The sequence below is a fragment of the Hoplias malabaricus genome, chromosome 9 (genome assembly GCF_029633855.1).
Source record: "Hoplias malabaricus isolate fHopMal1 chromosome 9, fHopMal1.hap1, whole genome shotgun sequence".
Lineage (NCBI taxonomy): Eukaryota > Metazoa > Chordata > Actinopteri > Characiformes > Erythrinidae > Hoplias > Hoplias malabaricus.
Genome location: NC_089808.1, coordinates 33485459 through 33512451, shown reverse-complemented (window position 1 = coordinate 33512451; position 26993 = coordinate 33485459). Strand labels below are relative to the sequence as shown.

The 26993-nt window shown below is 42.0% G+C and overlaps 1 protein-coding gene across 3 annotated transcripts in view; it reads left to right on the top strand.

Annotated features, from left to right (window-relative positions):
* The window catches only part of LOC136706913 (nuclear factor 1 B-type-like), an 89106-nt gene that overhangs the window by 32763 nt on the left and 29350 nt on the right, over window positions 1–26993 (top strand). For all 3 annotated transcript variants that reach the window (XM_066680660.1, XM_066680658.1, XM_066680659.1), the window contains exons 3-4: window positions 22006–22059; window positions 24774–24842. In XM_066680660.1, coding sequence (XP_066536757.1) covers window positions 22006–22059; window positions 24774–24842 — 123 coding nt within the window. The remainder of the gene's footprint in view (window positions 1–22005; window positions 22060–24773; window positions 24843–26993) is intronic.

Below are 26993 nucleotides of genomic sequence, written 5' to 3'. Positions count from 1 at the left end.
AGTTGTCTTCCACAGAACTGCAGCTGTGAAGGTTAAATAAGGTGATAGCAAATTGTTTACTTGCTGAAATGTTCTATCAAGTATGGCTGGTTTGTCATGAAGTCCGGCCTTCTCTGGGCTGTTGGGAGGGTTGTATAAGTTGTGTTAGCAGCCTCTTATCAGTCTGCATGGCAGTCAGTGTGATTATGCCTGCCTTTTAAAGATGCAATTATTGCCTGTGTTTTCTCAAACTGCCTTTCTCATTGGAAACCACACAAGACCTTAGGATAATAAAGACGGATTCATTGAAGACCAGTCGGAGAGTAAGGCTAATAAAACTAAAGCTAATCCTAACAGTTAGTGTTCATCCCTCTTCATTTGTTTGCTACTCAGTTCTCCTTGGGTGGAGATCCTCTGGTGACACCGAACAATTTGAATCAACAGCCCCAAGTGACATCTAATCCATCGGCTCTGCCTCTGCGCACCCGCTGAGGCTCTCTTATTGTCTTTGAACCAGACTGTGTTGTCTCACCGCGTTTATGACCCAGTTTATCTTCCATTAAACTGCCCCTGATAAGGCGCCCATCTCAAACTGTTCTGCTTCTGTCTGCTATTTGCTCTTCGCTAACACTGGTTTACCCAGAGACCACGTGAGTCCCTCTTAGTCCCTGAATCCAGGAGTCCCTCTTTGCTTTCTGCAGGGTCCATGCTATGCACAGCCTGGAGAAACGGCATAAGCCACGACCTATCCGTGATGACGGATAGGTCCTAATGTCTGAGCCTGGCCTCCTGGAGTCTGCTGGGCTACAGAGACTGGAAGCCAACTCTACAAAGCCTATTCCCCGCTGTGAAGTCTTCACCCTGCTATATATCTGCAGCAGATGAGTTGCTTCTGCAGATTTTACGAAGACGAGGGTTAATCTGCTGTAAAACAGGGAAACATTCCTTTATGAGGTGCTAATGGTCTGTTAACACAAAGTAACCAATTCATTTAGCTGGTTGTTTATTTATTACTCTCGGAGGGAGGCGTGTCCTCAGACAAGGAGAGGAATGGTGACAGGTCGACCAGTCTCTTGACCACGAATTCCTTTTTTTGGTATTTTTAACGTCTTTGGAATTTCGGGGTGACCATCATTGAAGATCCCATCATGCTTTTACTAATACAACTTGGGAAAGTACACTTTTGAGTTTTATCGGACATGGTTAATGTTCTGGACACAAGGTTTTCATTCCACAAAGGGATGTATAAAGTGATTTGGAAAGGTTTATTGATTCTGAAGGAGCTGCGAGTTTTTAAAGGCAGTTGATCACATTTTGAGTCTCCTGGTTGAGCTGTCGTTGTAGCCTGTTTTGATGGTATCTTTGTATCCTGGTATCTTGATCTGATAGTATCTGTTTACTTTGCTCAGGAACTTTTGTCTGCAGATGTACAGGTTTGGTTTACACAGCACTGTAACCTAATGCGAGTGCATCAGGGCAACAGTGTTACTCAATTAGCTATCACTGCCCTGAGCGCTCGGGTAGCCGCGGCAGATGCGTTTACGGGCAGTTGTTGTATTTATGGTTTCCTCTACAGAACCTCTTATTAAGAGCGGCGGATGAAACAAGACGTGATTTAGGGAGGCCCTTCACAATGCAAGTGGCTGCAGTCGTGGCTTCCTACCTTTGTTATGGATGGGGACCAGGAGGTGGGGCAGCGGATACACGGCCCCGGCCCCCGGCCCTGCAGGGGGAAGGAAACTCGGTGTCAAAGGCAGCCCTGCTATCTGAAGCAAAGGCGTACGCTCTGCAGCAGTTTCATTGACGCAACGGGGGGGGGGGGGGCAGATACAGCAATAGGGGGATATCAGAGATGCCTCATCAAATGTTGAAATTCACAACCCATTGAAATCAGTAAGAATAATATTCAGTTTTACAACATACAGTAAAATTGTCTGGTGGTTTTCAAATGTTGTAAACAAAACAAAATATATAGGAAACTGTTTTTATTTCAGCTCTAAATTAGCTCAAACTCTTAAGCTGCACATATTTACTGTCATCAAATAGCTGTGTTTTTTGTCTATTATATACATTTGATTTTGATGTTTCTGCTGTTTAAGAGGGTTTGACAACAGAGAAATGACTTTGTAATAGTTGTCGTATTAGACTGTAAACCTCTGCTGACGTCTGTTTTGTATTTAACCGTGTAATTTAACCATAATTTATAAAATATTAAATTTAGGTGAGACTGCTGTGTGAATAATTCCTGTATAATCTAGTCTGCGTATTCTTTGGAAAATTATTCAGAATTTAAATACTGAATCGTAGTACAGGTTTGGATTTCACGAAGACGCCCTGTTCTAATATTTTCCAGAGTAAAAAAAAAAAAAAGTAACGTTATTAAAAAAGTCCTGAAGTGGGCCTTGCCCATGAGAGAGGTGCTGGAGGAGTCGAGTCTTCTTTCAGCTCTTTCCTTGGCAGTATTTGTTTTTGCTCTGGCTGCTTGGTGTGCAGGGTTTTCTAATAACCTTGAGAGAAGCCTGTGCAGGCCCCAGTTCAACGAGTGCATATGGCATATTTCTGCTCACTGTGCCGAGGCTGCCCCTGACAGAGGCCCCCCACCCCACACACGCGTGCACTCACACACACACACTCACACACACACACTGAGGTTTTTCCCCTGTCCTAAAGAGTGCTCCCAGTAGACTCTTGCTGTACGGCTTCTCGCTGAATCCATGAAGGAAATGCATTATGTGTAAAAGGAATTCCATATGGTGACATACGATCTGTGTAATTCCTTCAATTGATAAAAAAAAGCCCTACCTTGCATGTACCGTTCTTTGTGTGCTCGGCATGAATAGCTTAAAAGAAGCCTCCCACTGTTTTTTCCCTCTTTTTTTTTTCCTTTCTGCTGGTTGTGCTTTGGCCTGGCTGAGCCCTGAGCATTACTGCACTGTCGGTGCAGTGACTGTGTGGGCTCTGGAGTTTGCCATGTCGAATGTTTGCAGACAGAGGCCCGGGGTGTTCCAGGTAAGCCGTGCCAAACTCAAGTGGCTTGGACGGGGCCCTCACATGGCGGAAGGGGAAGTGTTTCAATGCCTCTGCCAACCCGCCCTGGGACGGCAGCCGAAACCCTGCTGCCTGCAGCCCGCCTCAGCTATGAGACGTGAGTTATGACAAGAGCTGCATGTTATGGACACAATATCTTATTGCAGTTTTATTACTCCCTATTACAATATGCCTTTCAGTATATTGAAACAAAACTGCGGGGGATGCAGGGGGTGGGGAGTAGTCTACGTTATTTTCACCAAAAATATTTACATTTGTCGTAGCACGTGAAGCCCTTAAATTTTCACACCAAAACCATCAATCAAAAGACAAATGTGATGCTCTCAGGGAGTAGTTGTAAGTGCAGTTTCAGACATGCTCAGAACAGTGCTTAAATATGAGGAGGAATAAGCCTTACTCTGTGTATTGGAGAACTGGGGACGTATGTACATGTGAACACTTGCCAAGAGTGTGGATTTCTGAGACCGATCCAATTGTGGGCCTTTGATATCTTCTCCAGTTCCCATGATGCAACAGCCAGTCCAGCTCCAGCATAGATAACATTTTACAGCCTCTGGAGTGCAGTCTATTCAAGCACCAGGGGAGTATCACTTTTGCACCATCTTTAATGTTGTAGAAGTGAAAGACTTATTACAAAAAAAACAAAACTACATTTTGGGATGTTGATGCTTATACTGGTTAGAGACGATTTGGGTTTGCTAAAGCAGTCCTAATCGGAGAGAAACAAACAGCGATTTGATATGTTTTCCCACATGCTGCGAGGCTGAAAAACAACACGACTTACAGTGTGTATAACTCAGTAGCTTTAACGGATGGGTTTAGCTTTCGGACAAGATTTAAAATGCCTTTCATAGTGTGCTAGGTATTTCAGAATACATGTTCTACAAAAGATTCGGCAATCTAATGGACTCGTTATTATTTGTAGCTTTAATGTAAGGTACATTGCGATGCTTTGTTATACACCATACCGTGTATTGCAATAAACTTCAAATACAAACAAAACTTCACTTTCAGAGAACTATTTCAACAATCATTCAAACAGTGTGTAGTTTTGCTTACTAACAACATGAAACAAGTGGTTGATCAGACGTCTGCACGTTTAATGCAGTGCCACACAGGGTCGAGAAGAAAAAAAAGCCTGTAAAGTTTAGGGGGGGTTTCCTCAGACGTTGGAAAATGGCTGTAGGCTGTAATAATTAATGTGCGGGATGGTAGCATGCCTTGGCTGTTAAAAAAAAAAAAAAGAAAAAGCTTAGAAGTGTTGTGGCCTTCAGCATTCTTCTGAAGTTGAAGAGACAGGACGTGTTTCAGAGCTACCTAACGTGCAGTAAGGACCAAAATGGAAACAATGTGTGTGCGCTGTCTGGAACAGTGGTAGCATGTTCAAGCAAAGGAGGTGTAGAGCAGTACGGACGGGTGGCAGCACGGTGATGAAAATTAAAGCCAAATCACACATTACATAGTGTAAGAGAACAAGCTTGTTTTCCTCGCCTTCCATTCTCCTCCCCTCACTTCCTTCTTCCCGTCTTTCCTTACTGGCCAGCCCTGTTACGCATGTGAAACATGTTCCATACAACATAAACAAGAAGGCCCCACTTTCCACAGTGTTGTTTAGCTTCCGGAACAGAGCTGGATGACTGTCCACCCCCACCTCTTCCCCTGACCAGCTTTGACCTCTCACTCACCATCACTGATAAACTCAAAACGACATGCTCGGATGAGTGCAGAGCCAGGCGGCAGATTTGGCTGTGAAGAGAGTGTAAAGACCCCTGCCGTTAGGTTGGGTCCACGATACCAAAGAACAGAGGAAGTGGTGGAAAGAACAAGGGGGTGGGGATTAGAAAAAAATGGACAAAGGATTCCTGAGCTAGGCCATGGAAAAGCTGACAGATCAGTAAGGGCAGGCGATATAAGCTCAAATTATTATTATAGCCGTTAATGAACTACCATGATATGAAAATAAATAATAATAATTCGTCAATTTATTTTGGTAATATCAGTTTATTTAAAAAGCACATTTAAAAACAACAATTAACAACAATGGAATATAATAAATCAGAAAGGTAAAACAGATAAAACCTGAACGACACACTATAAATACACAACAAAAGACTGAAACGGAAATAGAAGTGAGTCTCGTACAGAATCAAAAGCCAAAGACAGACAATGCGGGGTCCAGCCTAACATGGAGCGGCAAATCATTCCATAGTTTGTGGGCTGTACCTGCAAAAGCCCAGTCTCCTACGCTTGAACTTAGATTTGGGGTCAGTCTGAAGAAGCTGATCAGCAGATCTGAGTGTCCTTGATGGAGCATATGGTTGTAGGAGTTCAGAGAGATAGCAGCTAGCACATTCAAAGACTTGTAAACAAACAATAAGATCTTAAGATCAGTCCTAAACTGTACAGGGAGGAATATGTTACCGCCTGCGTGTTTGTGTTAAGAGATTTCTACAGAAGGCTTTTTAAAAGAAGCATCTAATTGTGAGTGATTTTTGTTTATGTTAAAAACTCTTTAAGAAGGTTTGATTAGTTTAGAGGCCTATGTGGCATTTGTCTTAACATATAATTGACTATACTGTAAGACTCACACCAGGACGGCCAGGTTCTTACCGGTACCTCTCCCACCGCTCCTGACCAGGTCAAAATCTCAGTTCATGTCTGCATTATAGCGTGCTTACAGAGGAGAAGCGCTACTTACTCAGAAATAAAGAGATTAATGGAGTGCCTCGTGGGAAACGGGGAACTGGCGTTTTGAGGTCAAACAAAGAAAGGAATGCGGCACGGTTCCTAATACTTGGTCTCGTCATTGCTTTTGGGCCTGTCCCGACTTCCTCTTTTGCCCTCTCCCTCAATACATCCGCAGGGAGGTTTGTTAAGAAATGCCGCCGTTTGAGGTGGCAGCGAATGAACAGCCCTGGTCTGCATTAGACTGTATGACAGCTGGGCATTGTTCTCCATATCATTCCAGCGCTCTGACACCGTGCCAGAAAACTAAAGCACACACAAAAGGCCTTTTTGCATTCCCAGCCCCTATGGCATGGGAGGGAGTTTGATGCCATGCTGTGCAGGGATGCCTGGTATAACTTTTATGCTGCATAACATGAGATTACAGAAAGAGCAACACTACTTGCACTGTTCACAGTCCGGGGTGGCCTTTTCCCCCTCTGAAAAGACTTCCTCTTGCCCCTTGTGTATATATTTGTTTGAGTCAGTACAACATGATATGTGGCTTTTGTTGAGTTATCTTGGGAAATAAATGTTTAGCTGAATTGTTTATTTAATCTGGGAAAACCTCATTGTGGCTGAAACCTTACGCTGTACAGTCATACATAATGAACATCACAGCATCGCTTAAAATACTAAGTAAGGGAAAGTTCAAAGTGTAAACGTTAACAACTGAAAAAGAACTGTCCTGTTGGGCGAAGATCACCCGTATACGCAACCCTCAGGTAACAGAGCATTTAACTAATTGTAAATATTAATAGTGAGCATATCTGCAAAATGGATCCAGATCGACTGCTGTATATGAATTTCAGATTTGAAAGGCAGCTGCGTATCCAAAAACAATGTTATTTAGCACCAGACAGAAATAAATATTGATTTTCAGGCAAGAACCAGCAGATCATGCTTTGAACACGGCACAGATGCTAGTGCAAGACATTTAGTTAATAGCAGCATTCCTCGACATCTGCTTAATGCCAGGCTTTGTGTAACATTGTTTATGGTTTTGGAACAACAGAATCTGAAATTCATTTAGCGGTTCCTCCTCTCACTGTCGCCCATATAAACTGAGCGCCTGAGCCAAACCACATGTTGTTACTGCTGCAGCCCAGGGCCGCCCCAGCAAGCCTCAAGTGCACATGGCGGATTTGTCTTCCTGAGTGCATGCCAGGGAGGAGGGACCCTGCAACTAACAGAACATGAATTATGGCACTGCATCTGCCTGTCCTGGAGGGCTACCCACCACTCTCTGCGACCACCGGTCGGCAGGATGGGCCCATTGGCCGCTTGCCTACTTTCTGACCTTGCAACGGGCAGCCTGTGCTCTCCAGAGTCGAACGAGAGCCTCCTTCATTATGCTCGTATTAATCATCGACCACTGGCCTGCCGCCTCTCTTTGCAGGAGAGCCTTTATCAAGGGAACGCTGCTCTGCCTCAGCAAGCTGCTTCATCCACAAGCAGTGTCCCTTTCAGACGGGAGTGACTCACTGTGGTGGCTGATGCTCTTCAAATTAAATTTCAGTGCTTCCTGTGCAAACACAAGTTAAAATAAATAAAGTGCCTGCTGCAGAGGCCTTACAGAGAGACAGTTTGGTTAAAAATCTAATGCGCAAAATATTCCCTTTATCTCCAGTGCTGCCGAACACTCAAACCAAGCTTGGTGTTTAACTTTACAGAGTGACACTGCTTGAATCAAGCGTAAATGCCACTGTGTGGAGTGCACATTCACGGTGGCTGCTATGCGACCTACTTTTATAAGTTTATATAGATAACTGCATGCCACACACAATCCAGTATCTGCAAATAGTTGCCAGCTTAATTAACCTCATAGACCCAGAGCAAACGTACATAAGCTAAAGAAAGTCCTAAACGTGCCTGAGTGACTCAGGGGTAAGGTGAAAATTGTATAGATTTGAACAGAACCGCTGAAACCTTTCAGAAACCAGGTGGAGTGCACTACCCGCATCTTTCCATGCACAAAGCCATGCAGGTTGCTTTGATTTAGCATACTCCAGCCGTGGGCTGCACAAAGACCCGCTGCCCACCAAACACATTAGCTACAGCAAGTGTTAATAGTGGTGCAGGAGCTCAAAAGTCCTTAGAGGCTAAGAAGTCGTTTATGTGCTGGACACATAAAGAAAACAAACACAGCAACAGCTAGTGATTGAGTCGGGATGATGGACTTCAGGTGAATCCGACGTTAATGTAGATCTATATCTCCTGACCATGTCTATCCTTTTTTGTCTCATATGCAGTGGGGTTTTATATTTAATTTCATTTTATTGTATTGTATTGTCTAGGTTAATTTGGCTGATATTTAGGTAAGACTAAAGGATGCAGTGGAATGGCACAAAACCTTTAGAAGAGATGAATTACCGTTATCTTCATTTTTTTGCTTTGTGAAAAGTTTGCTTCATTTCATTTTGCCTAGAAGGGACACTTATTGTAGCTCTGTTTTACTGAAGGTTGCAGCGGAGCTACAAGACTAATGTTCCTACCAAATACCTCACCAATTAGGATTATGCTAACTGCATTTCATTCCTATCAGGTTTCCCAAGTAATGTCAAACAGGTTTGCTCATATGGCATCTGAGACCTACATAACTTACTCAATCTGTAATTCAGATTCAAAGATGACCACTAGTGCTTTATTTATCTTTGCAGCATTGTCCACTTTGTGCAGGTAATTGTCTGGCCTGCGATGTCAGAATCTTCCATTACATTCATTAATGATACATAATTCCTCCTTTCATGAATGAGAGGTAGAAAGCCTTCAAACAAGAGCACTTTGCTGGTAATTGAGAGTTGTGGCAAGCAATAGACCACAACAGGACACCTGCAACATCTATATTCCCCCGGCCAAGTGTTTTTTCACTCTGAAATTAGCAGAGTTGTAGCACTGTAAAAGTGCTTAGACATCTGTTGGCTATGTTGGGAGTCTGTTTTTATGTTTGTAATGACACATTAAACTCAGCACCTCCCCCCATGTCTCGTTCTGAGTGGCTGTGCCAGCAGAGCATTCTAAATGAGCGCACGCTTTTGTTCCTTTGTCTGTTTCGGGCCAAGATCTTGCCTTAGATGTGGCAGTATATGATCCAATAATTCCTTCAGCACCCTAATTAGTGTGTGTGTGTGTGTGTGTGTGTGTGTGTTTGTGTGCGAGCGCGTATGTAAACGGTGGCTGTCGCCTCCGGCCCGGCTGGACAGGGGCCACGCTGCTAGGCTCCACCTCCTCCACCCTGGCACCTTGCCCCGCCTTCTCATGCTGGAGCTGGCAGCCTTCTGGCCGTCTTGTCTCGCTCTCCACAGACACAGGCCTGGCCAGCAGCTCAGGCTGGCACACTCACAACCTGCGGCCCCAGGAAACCGCGTTGCATAAGGACACTCTTAATCCCTTCCTATTTAGAAGCCTGCTCTCAGAAACCCTTTGAAACACTCATAATCCTTTTAGGTGAATTTCTTCTATCTTTAGAGACTTATGTTGAAATGAGCAGTCTTACTTATATATATATATATATATATATATATATATATATATATATATATATATATATATATATATAATATATATAAAATATTTGTTGTTTTAACTCAGAGCTGTAAATCCTTAGAACAAGACACAGGCTTTGCCTTTCCAACACATGGGTGCAAGAGCTATTATAAGTGATATAATGCTCTTAACAGTTATAAAGCCGGTGTTTCCTGTTCTAAAATCTGATTGACCATATCCATGATTGTTTGCTTTGTAGGAACACCCCTTAACCATGGTAAAGTAGCTGTAACACATTGCCTCTTGTGGCTTATCACAGTAATATAACTGTAGTTGTATGTGCTTAAAGAATGAATGGAACAATACTATAATATTTATTTATTATAAAAATCTTTAATTGTGTAGAAGAAGAGCACATCAGAGAACCTGCTGAAATGTGAATCCTTTAAACTTTATCATTCACAAAATGATTTATGAGGAAAATTGTCAGTGCCGATGCATCAGGGGCTTTCAGTTTGTGAAGTTTTGTGGGAGTATTGCTGATGATACTGTTAAGATGACATGTCCTGACAGAGCAAACATAGCTATGCAGTGAGGCAGCATTTTGCACTCCACGCATGCGTGTTGAATGGTATTTCTTTGAATGTTGAGTGTGTGTGTCATGATTGAAATGAGGTTATGGGTGGTTATGAGAGCACCCATTGTCTAATATTTATTTAGCAACTTACTGGCATTAATAAAAATAAGGCTGGCTCTTTGCATTTGGACGAGCTCAGTTTTGTCTACTGCACACTCTGTATCACTAACTAGAATGTATCAGAATCAGAATCATGTTACACACTCAAGGAGAGTGTCTGTGTGTCGTATGTATGACGTGTAATAAATTGTACCCCCAAGTTCACAGACTACTGTATTTAAAAAAAGGGTTCAACTAGAGTTAATAAATAGAATAAATAGTGCAGTACACAAAGACCCTGTTCACTCCTGGCATTAACGTGCATCCTGCGTGGTATGATTGTAAGTGGTCAGTGGAAAGTACATGTGTGAAGGGAGTACAGGACACGTTGTGATCCGATAACTCACAACACAGTGGAGGTGGTTATTATTCTGCAATGTGAACGACAAAACATCTTGACGTGTCTTTGACAGCAATAAGCATCGCCCAAATCAACAACGTCACTGCCCCTCCTAGGATTTTCAGAATAAACAATGAGGTTTTGAGCTGTTAGTAGTGTTTGTGTGTGTGTGTGTGTGTGTGTGTGTGTGTGTGTGTGTGTTTGTTACATAGGTTTCTCTCACAGTAATCTAAAAATATATTTATTTTCAGCATGTTTGTAATTGAAAAATAAACCATTGAAAGTTGAGTTATTTAAGTGTTTTAGGGAAATTGGTTTTATCCCACCCGTGGGAGTGCAACTCCGCCATGCTCCTCCTCCAGTGGGAATGATGTGAAAAATCCGATCACAAGTAGTCCCAGGAGATCCATTTAAATGCCAGGTATTAATGACTATCCGTTAGGGCAGTCATTTGTGATCAGATCACATGAGATGCATATTAATGCCAGGTGAGGAGCAGATATTAGAAATCTAACCCTAGCGCTTATTAGTAAATGGGAAATGGGGAAGCTTGTGGAGGCACACAGTTTCTGTGAGGTAAACATTTCTGATCTAAAATGCACTTAATTTCCCTGGGCCCTCGTGGAAATTAATGGCTGGTTTTGGCAGATATGGCCTTCCACAGTCTGCAAGCTACCATCACTCTACCATCTCTGTATTGTGGTGGTTAATTATCCCATGCTATGGTCTGCTATATCAGTGCTTTCCAACACCCAAATTGCATAGAGTAATACATTTAGCTCACAATGTTAAAGTGATTTTTGATTCAGTTCATTTCGACCATCACCCTGCTCTTGTCTGAATGTGTGAGATGAAAGAAAAGAGTCTGTCTGAGTCTGGGGGTCTGAGTGCATGAGACTGCACTAGCTTTACTGACCTCTTACACACACACACACAGTGAGAGGGAGAGAGTCCATCATCAAGCCATGAGCCCCCCCCCCCCCCCCCCCCCCCCAAACACACACTCCCCCCACACCAGTGGGCTCCCTGTTGTGTCATTCACAACTGCTCTCTCTCTACCTCTCCCTTTCTCTCTCCCCCTCTCTCCTGATTGAACTTCTCCTTCACTTTTTTCTCCCTGTCAGCCCCCCTCCTCCTTGTCTCTCCTCCTCTTAACTACTTGTGTGGAGTTAATGGACTGTTTTGGCTGGGCTCCAGCCGCTGAGTGTCACCTCATTAGTGTTCCTCCAGACAGGAGCTCGTACGGCGGAATGTCATTGGTTCCCCCCCGCCACCGCCACCACCTCTATGAATGGGGAAATGCGCATGCATAATTAAATCTATAGTCTCACTCTCTCACACCCTCCCTCTCGGCCTCTTTCTTTGCCCACCTCCCCTGTCCCGGCTTGCGACGGCTACAAAAGGGCTGCTGGCCCACTGCCATGGCAGAGGATGGATCGGCCTGAACCTCCTCCCCTGGCCACCCTCACCCAATATACTCCCACCCCACCCACCGGCCATGCCCACGACTCCACACACTCATGCAAATGGACCACTCAGTCAGCCAATCATAAAACAATACACATCCAAGAGGCATGCTGTCACTGTGAAGAGGAGATACCCTGATGAGATGTCAGACAATTTCAGCCTTTGCAATCTTCGCTACTGCTGTAAATACCTTGCAGGCAAACACAGGAGGGTAGGAGCTGTGTGCTAATTTATTATTATCTTGCTATATTAGTATCACATAGAATCAGTGTTCTGGTTCTATTTCCGTTCACAAACCTAAATCCGAACTGTTCAGCATGTTTCCACCAACCTAAACTGGTTCACAAACCAGAAGAATTAAATCCCAAGGACGAGTAGGTGCTATATGATCTGAAGCCATTATAAACTGGATAAAACCATGACTACTGACTGGCCCTGTCCACTTATCTTTGTCTCTGGTGCTGGCACTGAATTTAGCCACAGCGACGATGGAACCAAGAAACCCACAACGCCATCCAAACTGGTGGAAATATGGGCTGGTTCACTGGAGAACACCATGGTTTTTAGAGTTATTTTGGTGGAGAGGGGCTAAAGTTTAGAGAAAAACTGCCTTTGAGAGGAACAGCCCAGCAGGAAAAATTTGGGGGGTAAATTAATAGTCATTAAGTAAATATGTTTACGTTATATACAAATTCTCTGCCATTTTATATGGGACCTGAGTGTCCTTGGAGTTTGGTATCCAAAGGGGGTCCTGAAACCAGACTCCAACCTTAAATCCGTTTCTGTCTACCTAAGTGTGTACAGTGGAACCTCTACCTACGAACGTGATCCGTTCCGTGACCTGGTTCATAAGTGGAAAAGTTCATTTCTCAAGTCAATTTTCCCCATTTAAAATAATGGAAAAGCAATTAATGCGTTCCAGCCCCCACCCGAAAGTCACCCTTTCTGCACTGATATATGTTTACAACACTCTCAATTCGGGTTCGATTCTAGAGTCGTTGTTCATTGGTGGAGGCAAAAAATATTCAAATGCCTGGTTCGTATCTTGGAAAGTTCGTTAGTATAGGCGTTCGTTAGTAGAGGTTCCACTGTAGATGTCTATCCTAAATATTAACATGGCATAACGCAGTATTTGAATACAAAATCATTTCCAGTTTATCCCACATATTTTGTTGGATTTCAGCTAACGCAGATCATGAAACACTATTATGACCTGATTGTTTGAGGCGTAGGCATATATTGGTCAGTCCAGATTATCCTGTGAAAAACAAGGCATTGCGTGATATTCTGTAATAGTGAAGTATTATTTCCATATCACTATGTGTACAATTCAAGCTCTAGCTGCAGTGTTTTGAGCCTCACTGAGATGTGAAGTCACGCTGTGCTGTAGTTTTTCATGTGACTGATGAGTGTGTGTGGTTTTGGTGATGGAATCTTGGGTCTAACACATGTACAGCAGCACTCTCCACAGGACACTGCTTGTGTCAGACTGCTGGGCTTTGTTAAGACACCCACAGATCAATACGGTGTGCTTTTTGTATCATGAATGTTGCCCTGAAAGATAAGTTTGTTTTTGTTCAATCCAACAATATCACTACAATTTATTGCACGTTATTTCACTCACATCACTCCCACTTTAAACTCTGAACTGATCAAAACGGCACTGACTCCCCTCCTCAGTATTTATTGTGTATTGCTATTGTACTTGTCGGGCATTGTTGCAATTGTTTGCACTCACATGCTTTATGTGGTTTTGTGTAGGTGAGGCTTTTATGTAACAGCTTGGCTCTAGAGGAATGTTTTTGTTTCACTGTGTACTATACACACAGCATATGGTTAAAATGACAATAGAACCGCTTGACTTGATTGAAATAGCACATACAAACATTTAGTGATTGTAGACTCACTCATTTTGTATGGCTCTTAAAGAGTAGGTCTATGATTGTGGGGACCAAGACTTCTCTCATTTTCATACATCGCTCAATATTTTAGGCTACAGTTTAGTCCAGTAAAGTGTATAAGCCTAGACCGAACTAAAGAGTGACCAGAAATTATTGTAAGAAAAAAAAATACATTTTGGTGTGTGTTTGATTGTTTTGTGGGTCTCTCTCTCTCTCTCTCTCTCTCTCTCTCTCTCTCTCTCTCTTCTCTCTCTTTCGGTGTGTGTGCATGTCTCTCTCTTTCGGTGTGTGTGTGTGTGTGTTGTATCCCCTGACCTGGTGGCCTCAGTGGGCAAACTGGAGCTCTAATCCAATCAGAAGCCATAATAAAAACTGTCTTAATTACGTTGCAAAATATTCTCACTGTGCAGAGAGGCCACTTCTGTACAGAAAGGAAACCAGTTCAACTACCGTTCACTGCACTAAATACACCCCGCACCAGAGAACATCCCAGAATCTCTCATTTCACAAATGCTGGCAATATAAGTCCACTGATTCTTCAAAAATATAGAGTAAAATAGCATCTAAATACATATTATAGTTCATTACCTTTCTTCTTAACCTGTCAAACCTGGCATCTTATGAATGTGAATGTTATGTTTGAAGCCTCTGGGACGGTTTGAAAGGCATATATAAAAAATAAACAAAAATATAATAATTCAAAAGAACTAATGAAGGCACCTGATAATAAATCACTTCATAGTGACACAGCCAGTAAGAACAACTTCAAACATACTTAACATTGTCTAGGAAGTCAGAAGGGAGCTATAAACAGGTTGAGAACAGCGTGCCTATAACAAATATCCAACAAACAGCAGACTTGTGGCTGACCAGTAATGAAGAACTGGAGGCCAGCATTGATAACAATGTCAAACATATTGAGATGTGAGATTTCAAGCATACATCTCTCAAGTATTTATTATCCATCTAGTCGTGGACTGAACCGTGAATTTATTATGAATTCTGTGATCATTTACATTCTGAGAGATTTGAATCAGCATCATTTTCTGTTTTTGATGATGAAACAAGAGAAACTTTAACGTCGCTCTTCTTTTAAGAAAAACAAGACATACACACAACAATAACTTTCCTCTTCAATTTAAAGCATGGTAAATTAAACACCGTTACAAAATGTGCACCTTTGACTGAGTATCATCGCTTGTTTAAATGAGCTGTGAGTGAGAAATAGCGGTTTCATTGTGTTTATGGCACCGAGGACTGAGGAGAGTTAATTCAAGCGTAGAGGAGATGGCAGGACTTCATCACAAGATGGCTGCCAGTCTTTGTGTAGGCTCTCGGAACAGATGCTGCTAACATGGCACTGGCTTTGGCATTGCCTGCCCACTACTCACACTGCTCTGGGCGCCAAGGGGCAAACAGGGCCAGGACTTACTCTAACTCTCTTTCTCTCTCTTTCATTCTTTCTTTCGTTCTTTCTTTCTCTTTCTCCGTCTCAATCTCTGCTCGCCAGGATGCTTTTCCTCCTATCTGTGTTTAGGTTACGGTTCACTCCGATAAAGAGCCTGGTGTTTTATCAACACAAGCCAGGAGGGAGAAAAAGAAAAAAAATGATAGGGGGAGCAAGCGAGAGAGAGAGAGTGAGAGAGAGAGAGAGAGAGAGAGAGAGAGAGAGAGGGAGAGAGAGAGAGAGAGAGAGAGAGAGAGGCTACAGAAACAGGCAGATAAGAGGTGTGTGAGAAAGATATATCAAAGAAGAGATATGAAGAAAGTAATTATGGAGGCAAAGAAAGATGGAGAAAAATGGTGACAGTGATGGGAAAATAAATATAGGGCTGATAGAGGAAGATAATGGAGTGATAGAAAGAAAGAGAAAGGTAAACAGTCATTGAGAGAGACCCGCCTGGGCTAATTTGTGTAGTGTGTTGAAATCATGGCCATGTGCCGTGAGGTCATAAGCACTCAGTTGAGCCAGGACCAAAATACTGATGAATGAATTTGGGTGTCACTCAGCCGGAGGCAGTATTTACACCAGTGCAGCTCCAATGCTTCAAAAATTTGGGCCAAGACAGCCCACAATTAGGAGATATTTCTGCCTCTCTCTCTCTCACTCATGCTTGGCTCAGGTTAGGAGAGAGAGAGAGAAATACAGAGAGAGAGAGAGTGAGAGAAAGAGAGAGAGAGAGAGTATTCTTGGCTTAGGCAAGTCTCTCTGGCAAGCGCAGCAGTACGTGTGCAGGCCTCTCTAAAATGGCTGCCAGACGCCTCCTCCTGAAATGTCGACGGTATGCATGCGGTTCGTTGCTTAATGTGTGTGTGAGTGTGTGTGTGTGTGTAAGAGAGAGAGGGTGAGATATAGTCCAGTCCACAGCCGGCAAAGAAAAGTTTTTAAAGTATGTAATAGCTTTCAAAGAAGCACAAAGCAGAGACGAGAGGTTGGGTGCCGATATCGTGCCAAGTGTAGGAGTTGCGAGTTTTTCTCGGATTTTGTTTTTGGAGGTATGGTGGGAGGTATTTTGTGTTTCCTTCCACAGAAAGACTCCTGCATTGCAGGCTATTAAAGATTTTCTGAGAAAGGAATTTTTCAAGTGATTGCAGTATAATTACATGACTTGTAGGAAAGGAATGCTAAATCTTTTCTTGTGTGGCACATCAGAAGTGACTGATTAATGAACACGAACCCTCTTCTTCTTTCTCACATTCTGGTCGGTAAATTCCGATGAAAAATAAAAAACAGCTCCTCCGAAGACTTAGAGGAACAATTTGTCCTGGGGTGTAATACAACACCTGCTGTACTAATATTACAGACATTCATTCATTCCTTCATTTGCTGTAACCACTTTATCCTGTCGTGGATTGTGGTGGACAGAGTGCGAGTCTGTCACAGGGCATCACAGCTATGCGCACCTTTGAATAGACAATCCATCCACCAACCTGTGTTTTTTGGACAGTGGGAAACCCATTAAGGCATGAGGAGAACACACCAAAATCCTCACAGGTAGGGCTCGAACCCACAACCTCAGAACCCTGGAACTGAGTGACAGCGACGCTGCCCTTGGCGACACCATGCTACATCATTAGTTATAAGAGTTATAGGTTCAGCTTAAACGCTAATTTCACTCATAATATTGGCTGATATTTGCTATGTTTTTATTCAAACAAACATATAATTTCTGAGGTAAAATCTCAGTTTCAGAAATGTTACGCTTCATATTTTACAGCTGATAATGAAACCAGTCACTGACGTTTGTTTAAAAAGAAATACTTGAGTCTTAGATTTCAACCATATAAATATATCCTGCTTAATGTTTTTATGTTTCTAACAGTCGCAAAACTTTCTCGTCTGTTATTTCCTAATGCATTGGTTAGGGAAAAGGAAACAGACAAATTGCAGCATAAGCGTCAGTTTTATTTGCTTTTCTATTTGTTATGTACAAAAGCAGCAATCTAAGATGAATGATAATCCTAGAAAGCACAGCCTGGCTTTTGCAGTTGGCAGTCTGAGACAGGCCTGGCTGCTGTTCCCCCTTAGTCCTGCTGTATTAGAGACACGGTTTCTTCCTCGGCACTTCCTAACACAATGCTATAAATATCACCCAGCTCTCCTTCCAAAAACACTACTGTTTCTTTCCATGGAGGATGCAGTTCAAACAAAATTATGTTTCAGGAAAATATTTGAGCATGCCGGCAGGAAAGATTATTGTTCTTTATTTTTAATCATTTTATTATAGCGGTTTAAGTTCGTCGGATGATATCCCAGTTTACTCTAAAATATCACGATTAAGCATGAATCCCAGTGCACGTACAATTCTAGATGTGCTGCTTTCAAATACATGCAAAACGTATATGCGCCTATAAGAAAAGCATGACTATAATTTCAAACAAAACTATTCTACCTATAAGGAATATTTTACAAAACAAATATAATGTTAACACCCCAACATTGCATCAGCACATCATCAAAATGCAGTAAAAATAATAATCTCCTATTTGAATCTCTCTATATGTATGACCAAATGAGAACAGAAGTGTGTCAATGTCTTTCAAAAACAAATGTAGCATTTTAAATATGATTTGAATCATTGGATCTTAAATTTAACTGAAAAAACTGTTTCCTTTCGTTATCCCTCTCTCTCTTTCCCAGGATCACTCAGTGCCAAACGGTGTTGTGCTTGAAGAGTCTCTGTGTTACTGGTTATCTCATCTCAGATACAGACACTCTGACAACACACACACACACGCTCAGTAACGCCCTGGTCAAACTGTTTAAGTACTCAGCCTACGGACATGTTTAAAGTGTACCATCCATCTCTTATTTAAATGCTCCACCTCAAAGATATATGTATTGTTCTCAAACATGTGCACACCTGGACACACAGACCTGTAATAACAGTCAATATATTCAAAAGACAGTTGGGGAAAAAACATCCAAAATATACTCATATACACATTAGTTTCTTCTGAAACTGAGAGATTTAAAGAGGAGTTTACAGCTATTTTCCACAGTAACATTTTCTACTCTACAATGTGTATCTTAAACTAAGTGCTGAAACTTTGCGGTGAGGATTTGTTTGTTAGAATTCAGCTATGAGAACATAAATGAGATCAGGATGACGCAGTGTGGATCACAAATGCCAATCCAGCTCCTCCAGAAGTACTGAATGGTTCTCCTTCATCACTCCAGTGAATGCAGTCCCACTGTTCCATATTCCCGTACCTGAGGAGTGTATACCCTTTTACTCAGCTCTTAGCTTAGACCAAGGTGACCTTGGGTTCTAGAGTGTATTTGCAGCACTCAATATATCCATCAAAGCAGCTAAACACACACTTAAAAGTGATCACCTCTCAAGGGTTCTTTAGTGATTAAAACGATTCTGTATAGAACCCTAAACATTAGAAGAAGCTTTCGAAGGGGTCTCTATGGCACCAAAAAGGGTTCTTTTATTGTTGCAATGTCAAGTTTGTGACAATAGAAGAACTGTATCTCAGTACATATGGGTATTGGTGTATATTAACATAGCATATAAGCAGATTCAGATGAGCGTACAGTAAAACTGAAGCTGTATTTTAGATTAGAAATCAGCACAGCGTTCATTAGCCTGGTTGGCTTTTGTTTATTTTATGTATACAGTTATTGTGTATGTGTGAGGAAGGTTGTTGTGGATGTGATTGTGTTATTTGTGTGTGTGTCCTTGACTCTGATGAAAAATGTGTCTGGACCATAGTCGTGTAATAGCCTGAGCCAGATGCTCCATTGTTGTGACTTCCAGTTTAATCACATTAAACACTGCTATGCTAGATTGCACCTATAGATGCAAGATACTCCCTCTCTCTGTCTCTCCTTCTCTCCTTCTGACACAGTAGGAGGTGTCTTTATCCAGACTGATGGATGTGTAGAGTGGGTATGAGAAGGGTAATCAGCAGGGGGTTGGGATAGTTGGCATAGGAGCTGGCATCACAGACACAATGCCACCCTGCTGCCATACCAGCCAATCAAAGCTCATGGAGGTGCCCAGTAGTCCAAGCAGGCTTTTATCATTTGAATACCATTCCAGTCATTAGTGATAACAGAAGAGCTGTCACGGATACTCATTTAAAGTTGTTTACTCAGTTTTAAAAAAAAAAAAACACCTTCACAACCTCGAGGTTCATACTTTTGTCTTTTACCTCTTGAAATACCAAGGCTCTGCATGGTTTGTTATTGCTCAAGTTCATATTTAACAGCTTTTAATGGACAAATAAGGCTGGGCAATTACTCAGTGTCAATATATATTGCAATATAATAAGTATATGATTTTTTAAACACATTTTCGATATTTCAATATACATTATTTACACACTCAATTAAAAAAAACAACATTGACCAATTGACATTGATTTTATACTGTTCAAATCGATATCGGAATTATATCGTATCAACCAAAATTATTAAATATATTGTTATAGGTTTTGGCAATATTGTCCAGCCCAAGACAAAACATATGATAGATTATTAGATTAATATTATAATTAACGAAGACCCTTGATTTTAAACGGAATATTTATTTGGAGATTACGCACCAAGATACAACAAGCTGTAGCCTAAGACCAGAGCAGTACCTTGAGCTTCATTCTGTGTATGAAAGGTGCTATACACATAAAGTTTATTGTCAATGTTATACCATTGCGCTCTCTCTCTCTCTCTCTCTCTCTCTCTCTCTCTGTCTGTCTCTCTCTCTCTCTCTCTCTCTCTCTCTCTCTCTCTCTCTCTGTGATTAAGTGCAAGGAATTCTATTACCTTTCTTTTTTTTTTTTTAATGTATGGTCCTCCCTCTCTTTGTCATTGTTGAGCCAAAGCCAAGAACATTCCGTTTATGCAGCACTGTGGAATGGTCATTTTTTAGGAGGGAGAAATAAATCTCTGTATCTTTTAATATATATATTTATTCTTCTCATTCTCCTACTCGCTCCCCCACCTTCTTTGACTTGTGAAATGAAGTTTATGGAGGCAGCATTAAGAGTGTTGTTCAGAGTGAGGCTATCTCAGTTAAGCTTTGCCTTTCATTCATCCCCGTTGGACAGATCATATCTTCCCCCTGTCTCTCTCAGGTTGGTTCTTTGACCACATTTGTACGTGTAAATCAGAAGGAAAGGTGACATTGTTGATGTACTTTACTGAAGCCTTGCATCTTCAGCTTGGTTCGTTTGAGATGGATGTAGATGTTGTTCTGTTGAGGCGGCCATAGTGAAGAGTTTGCTGATCAAATATTGTCTCCCGTTAGAAAAATGTACTTAAACATGAATTCTGACGACTTATACCATATTTAGTCCCAGACTTCAGCTGAAGGTTGCCAGGTGGAGCGCTTGCAAAAATCCTTATCCATCAAATCTATGACAGTAGCAATCTTTGTGTAGAGTCTAGACTAGGTGTGTGACTTGTAACTTTAATAAATAATTATTCTTATAGAATGTCTTGACTTATTTATACTTGTTACTAATTAATCAGCTTTAACACTCAATAATCATATATATATAATACAGTTAATATCTGAATAATAAGGCTAGGGTTCAAGGGCTTAATAACAAGATTATGGGTGTTTGACCAGAAATAGACAATTTGTGGCATTTCACGCATGCCTAGTGGTCAGTGGAGTTGAAAAGAAACGGGCACAGGCCTCACAAAGGTCCTATAAGGTAACATCATCAGTCAGGAGCATGTTCCCTGAAACCACACACTAACAACAGGCTGGATTCTTTTCATATTTCCCTTCCTCCTCCTACTCCAGCACTCCTCCTTCTGCATCCTTCGTCTGCTCCTGCGTTATGTGAAGTATGGTCAAGATTTAGGACCCCCTAAGGCATAGCTCGTTTGGACCATTGTATGTGTGTGTGTGTGTCTGCAAAGTGAGTGTGAGTGTGTCGCTGCTCAAAAAGATGTTGTGATGTTTCTTGCAGAGCACATTTTCAGTCTTCCCCTCCTTCTTGTACTCTGTTTTTCTCTTTCTCCTTTTCTAGAGAAAAAAAAACATGTTTCTGCACACATCTGGCCTGGCCTGTCAGGACTGAGCTCCTGCAGTCTCTACTACAGTGAAGATGGGGGTTGGGTGGGAACAGAAAAAAAAAGAATAACTGCCATCTCTTTCAAAGGAAGAGGATTTGCATGTGGATATAATATTCCGAGAACTTATACAGTTTAAAAGGCTTAACATTTTACTTAAAATAATATTTATTGGACATCTGTTATTCTGACTGTTTTTCTTGGAGACATATTGCCTTCAGAATACAAATTCTTACCGCCTCTGTCCTAGATAGAGTGGCAATCTGATATGTTATAATTAATATGGTAAATGAAGGCCCATCATATATTTTCTGAATGTTTCAATGATACTGTCACTTCTGAAACACTATTATCTTAAACAAGGCTATTTGTTGAAGTGTCACTGATGGTGGATTTTGTTGACAGAGTATTATCATTATGTGCTTTGGTGCTGGTGCAGAAAGACTTCAGAAAATATATAATGAATATGTTTTGTATCTGTGTTATTTTAATATCATCTGTAAGTATCGTGAGGAATATTACATGTTTAATTTCGCCCACCCTTACACTGTCCTGGGATCCAGTGTGCTTTTGTTGATTGTGATAAAGGATTCGCTAATTTCCCTGTGTTAGAGAGACAAATAAAAAGCCATAAAAGGCCATAAGAGCTAAACAAATAAAGCTTGAGGGAATGGAAGTGGATGATAAATGAAGCTAATGTAAGGTAATGTAATCTACTCTGCCGCTGCTCTTTTGAGTCACTCCGTATGGGTTTGGTGTTCTAATCCACCTTCTTTATTTTTGTTTACAGACTCGCAGCAGTCAGGAAGTCCTAGCAACAATGAGCCTGGCAAGAACCCTCCAGGTATGTATCTCTTGCTCTCCCCCTGACACACACAGATTCATTAATCCACATCCAGTGCAAGGAGGATTTTCCTTGAACACAGCATGTTTGTGAGAATGCTTTAAAAAATAGCACACTTAAATACAAAAGGCTCAGGACTGATGAATTCAGATTCCATGTGACTTCCTGGCCGCTGGGAACAGGAGCCTCTTAGAACTGCGACCGGAAAACACCATTGATGGGATTTGCAGAGGTTAGGGGTGAGGAGCCGTCATTGTTCTGCTTGTTCCAGACCAATTAGCTTACTCGTGGACGAATTTGTGTCACTGAACACTCCACATCCATCAGATCAGAGAGGAGTGTTTCAGAGGTGTGAGAACATACTCATCTGCATATAGTGATTGTAAGGTGTGGGGAAAAATCAATAAAATATAGCATACTATAGCTATAAGTTACTGTGTATTCCTGTAACAACTGCAACTACTATTCCTCAGACTTTGAAAGCTGCTGTTGAGAAGCTACTAACTACTATTAAATTTTAGTAGACTATTAGATTTTATTTTAAGTCAGCGAAAAATTTTGAACTGAGATGAACACAGTCTGCTAAATATTTAGCATACTGTCAATGTCCAATTAAAAACATCTCCCAAAATAGTAACTTTACAGGAGAAGGAAAAAACCTTCTCAAGTTTCAATGGAAGCCAATGTAAAAGATTTTGTTCCATGTCATTTTGGAGCATTTTTATTGGTCCGTTCATCACAAAATCTTCCAACAGTGTGAACAGTTGCTGTGTTTGAATGATATTCATCATTATTTGTAACCGCATATCCAGTTCAGGGTTGCGGAGTGTCCTGTGCCTACCCGGAATCACTGTACGCAAGGCGGGTACACACCCTGGAGGGTGCGCCAGTCCTTCACAGTCACACATTTACTCACACCTAGGGACACTTCTGAGTCACCAATCCACCTACCAACTTCTGTTTATTGGACAATGGGAGGAAACCGGAGCACCTGGAGGAAACCCATGCGGACACAGGGAGAACACACCAAACTCCTCACAGACAGTCACCCAGGGGAAACCCACGCAGACACAGGGAGAACACACCACACTCCTCACAGACAGTCACCCAGGGGAAACCCACGCAGACACAGGGAGAACACACCACACTCCTCACAGATAGTCACCCGTAGGTATGTGTGATAATATCAGATAGCACGGCTTCTAGTGATTCTAGGCCACTAACTGCTAATATAGGAAAGTTCACACTAAAAGTTGCTGTTGGGTGACTTTATTGCAGCTGGCAATGATCTCCTGTAATTAACATACCTACATTAATTAAGTTTCGGGGAAAAAAACAAACATATTTCCCCCCACTGTTTTGTTTCAGCCCGTAAATTGCTCTATGACTTGTGTATTTAATCATCAGTCAAAAGTAAAGTAAACAGTAAAGCCAGCTGTGTCATGTTTGTAACTGTAAAAAAAAAAAGAAAACAAGTGACAATTTCTGAAAGGAACCCGACGACACAAGGAGTCCTGTCATGTCTCAGTTTATGTCGGACATTACCATCGTCAGGGTGCAGACATGGAGGGGAAAATATGGTGTGCCTCACAGCACTGCACCTGTTGGTAACCCCCCCTTGCCTCGTGACCCTACACTGAACGTGCTGAACCCCTGGGATGACCTGGGATTTCGTTCCCTGTCTTCTTCCCCGCAGCAAATGCTTGCTATGTAATGCGTAGAGAATGAAAACAGTGGTGTGCCTAATTAGATCTTTACCTCAAGAGCAGGTTTTTCTTCTTCTCCAGCCAAGTAAAGCATAGCTGTGCGACCATGACTCAAAGCCATCCAGCTGTAGTGCAGTATTGAAGCTGCTACTCTGGCAGGTTGGGCCCTGTGCCTCCCGTCGGGCCCCTGCTGAGCTGTGAGATGCACTTGGATCTCTGATAGTTAGCCAGAGCCTGGAGCAGCAAGAGTGTAGACATACATCTTGTATTCAGACCCCACCCCACCCCCACCATTTTTTAAAGTTCTTTTTAATTTTTTTATTTTCAAGATCAGGAAACAATTCGTTAATGCTTAAAGTTCAAAGATCTTACTTTTAATAGAAGTTTATGAGATGCCTGTGTTAGGTTTTCACAAATAGAGTTTAGTTTAAAAATAGTTTTAAAAAATTCCTGCGTAACCCAGGGTTGCATCAATTGGGACACTTTGTGGTTGAGTTGACTTCTTTACAACTTTATTAGCCTTTTTTAACACAAGGCCCTGTTTGTGTAAGTTAATTGTGCACATTTTTAGTTCGTTATAAAAGCCAAAGTACCAATATTTATAGCATTGTCTAAATTAGAGTCATAAACTAGACAATTTCATGCATGGAGTAAACACTTCTGTTTTATCCTGTTTGACTCTGTGATCTAGTCTAACTGTTCTGAGAAATGAGGTCTATGTTACACAGCAGGACTGAAGACACTGTGGGAAAAGCCTTTGCTGAATTCCTTACTTAAAAAGTTGCAGGGTATGGGTTTATTTTGTAGTTGAAGGATTGCAAACCTACACAAGAATAATATTTGGACTGTTTGTGACTTGATTCTGAATCTTTCCAGAGAGACTTATAAAAGTGTATTTTCACAACCCTCCCAAGATTATTTTCCTACCAATATTAAACATTTGAAATGTTGTTAAGCAGTGTTTGGTCATTTTTCTTCTCTGAAATGTCTCTGCTCTTCTCTTCACAGTTTACTTGGAAGACAGTTTTGTCAAATCAGGGGTCTTCAGTGTTTCAGAGCTGGTGAGAGTATCCAGAAGTAAGTGGGACCATCCCACCCCCAACACACACACACCCACACACACCCACGTACACACACACACACACACACACAGAGCGAGAGAAACACCATGCTTTTCTTTATGCTCGTCCTTGCTTGACTTGGCGAAGGAGGGACTTGCCCAGAACTTGTGGAAAATCCAGTCTGGCAGGTCCAATAAGTGTGCATGTGTGAGCGTGTGTGTGTGTGCGCAAGTGAACAAATTCAGAGGAGTGTGTGTGTGTAGACATGCCTGCCTTCATCAAAGACGATGACAGACGATGATGGCAGGACTTGTACACTTTCCCGAGGGGCTGAGAGGACATCACTCCTCAAACACACACACATGCAAACGCACACACACACGCAAACACACAGGCATTGGTAGTGTGTGTTGCACTCACTGACACTGTAACTGATCTATGTCACACCTTCTGCATGTAATAGAATGCCCTATGCTCCATCTCTTTCTTATACACACACACACACACACACAGACGCAGACACAGCTCCCCATGAGACGGGCGGTCCGTCAGGCTGGCCTCAGTGGTCTTCAGAGGCTCTTTGAAGTGCTGATCTCTCAGTGCTGCTGGAGAAGTCTGGGCTCTGGAGTCATCCAGCCTTTCAGCACTGAGCTGCTTTAGCCAAAAAAAGATCTAAACAGCTCTAATGAATGAAACACACTGAGGAAGGATGGAGTAATGGAGACAGTAGCTACTTCTCCTTACTGTATAGTCTCAGTGAAGTTTTGTTATGCTCAATTCTTGGTGACAGTACTTGTCTGGATGCTTAAATATCATTTGATGAGCAGTGGAGACTGCCTCTTCGGTTTAACACTTAGGACATATATATGCGAGTAATGCTCAGCCATTTGAATTCCAGAGAGACAACGTTTAAAATAATATGCAGACTAACTCACAGGTAGATGCACACCATTGCAATCTAGTGAAATGTCTAACGGGTGGTCTTACATGTGTGTATATATTATATGCATTGGTCATAAGCAAAGATAGGTTTACCGAATAAACGCTTGGCCTTTGCCTAGCTATACATGAAGGAGTTTAAGTTCAGGTGTTGGTTTCAAAACTGGATGGTATTTCGGAGAGCATTAACCCAGGACACTAATCTGGGAGCAGCAGAAGGGTCCAGTGCCAGATGAGGTCATCGTGAATGCAAAGCCTGTTTCAGGGTGCCAGCTAAAGCCACTAAGAAAGCCCAGACCGTAATAAACGAGGTCACATATGTACATACATTCACACCAATAAACAGCCTTCATAGTGTTTTACTGTAGCTGCCCTCTTGAAACCGTATACTTTTACTGTACCAGAAGAACTCTCTGATCTCTGTGGAATAAAAGGCAATGTGGAATACAGCCTTTAGATTTTCCTAGTACCCAGTGATGCATACTGGTTTTCAGTTAGGTTGATGCAAGTCTTTACATAAACACACACACACACATAGAGAGAGGAGATTTGAATCAGTAAAATTGGGATTGTTTTAATTTACATATTTTATTTGGCGGCACAGTGGTGCAGCAGGTAGTGTCACAGTCACACAGCTCCAGGGACCTGGAGGTTGTGGGTTCGGTTCCTGCCCCGGGTGACTGTCTGTGAGGAGTTTGGTGTGTTCTTCCTGTGTCTGCGTGGGTTTCCTCCGGGTGCTCCGGTTTCCTCCCACAGTCCAAAAAAAAAATCAAATTTATTTGCCTTTTACAACTGACGTTGTCACAAAGCAGCTTCACAGTTTCGGAACAGAACATTTAAATCAAAGCCCAATGCGAGCAAGCCGAAGGCGACAGTGGCAAGGAAAATCTCCCTCGAGCCTGGAGGAAGAAACCTTAGGAGGAACCAAGACTCACCAAGGGGACCCATCCTCCTCTGATCAAACAATAGATTGAAAACACACGTTGGTAGGTGGATTGGCAACTCAAAAGTGTCCGTAGGTGTGAGTGTGTGAGTGAATGTGTGAGTGTGTGTGTTGCCCTGTGAAGGACTGGCGCCCCCTCCAGGGTGTATTCCCGCCTTGTGCCCAATGATTCCAGGTAGGCTCTGGACCCACCGCGACCCTGAACTGGATAAGGGTTACAGATAATGGATGGATGGATGGATTTATTTTATTTTTAAACCTAACCGTCTTTACCCATGATGTTAA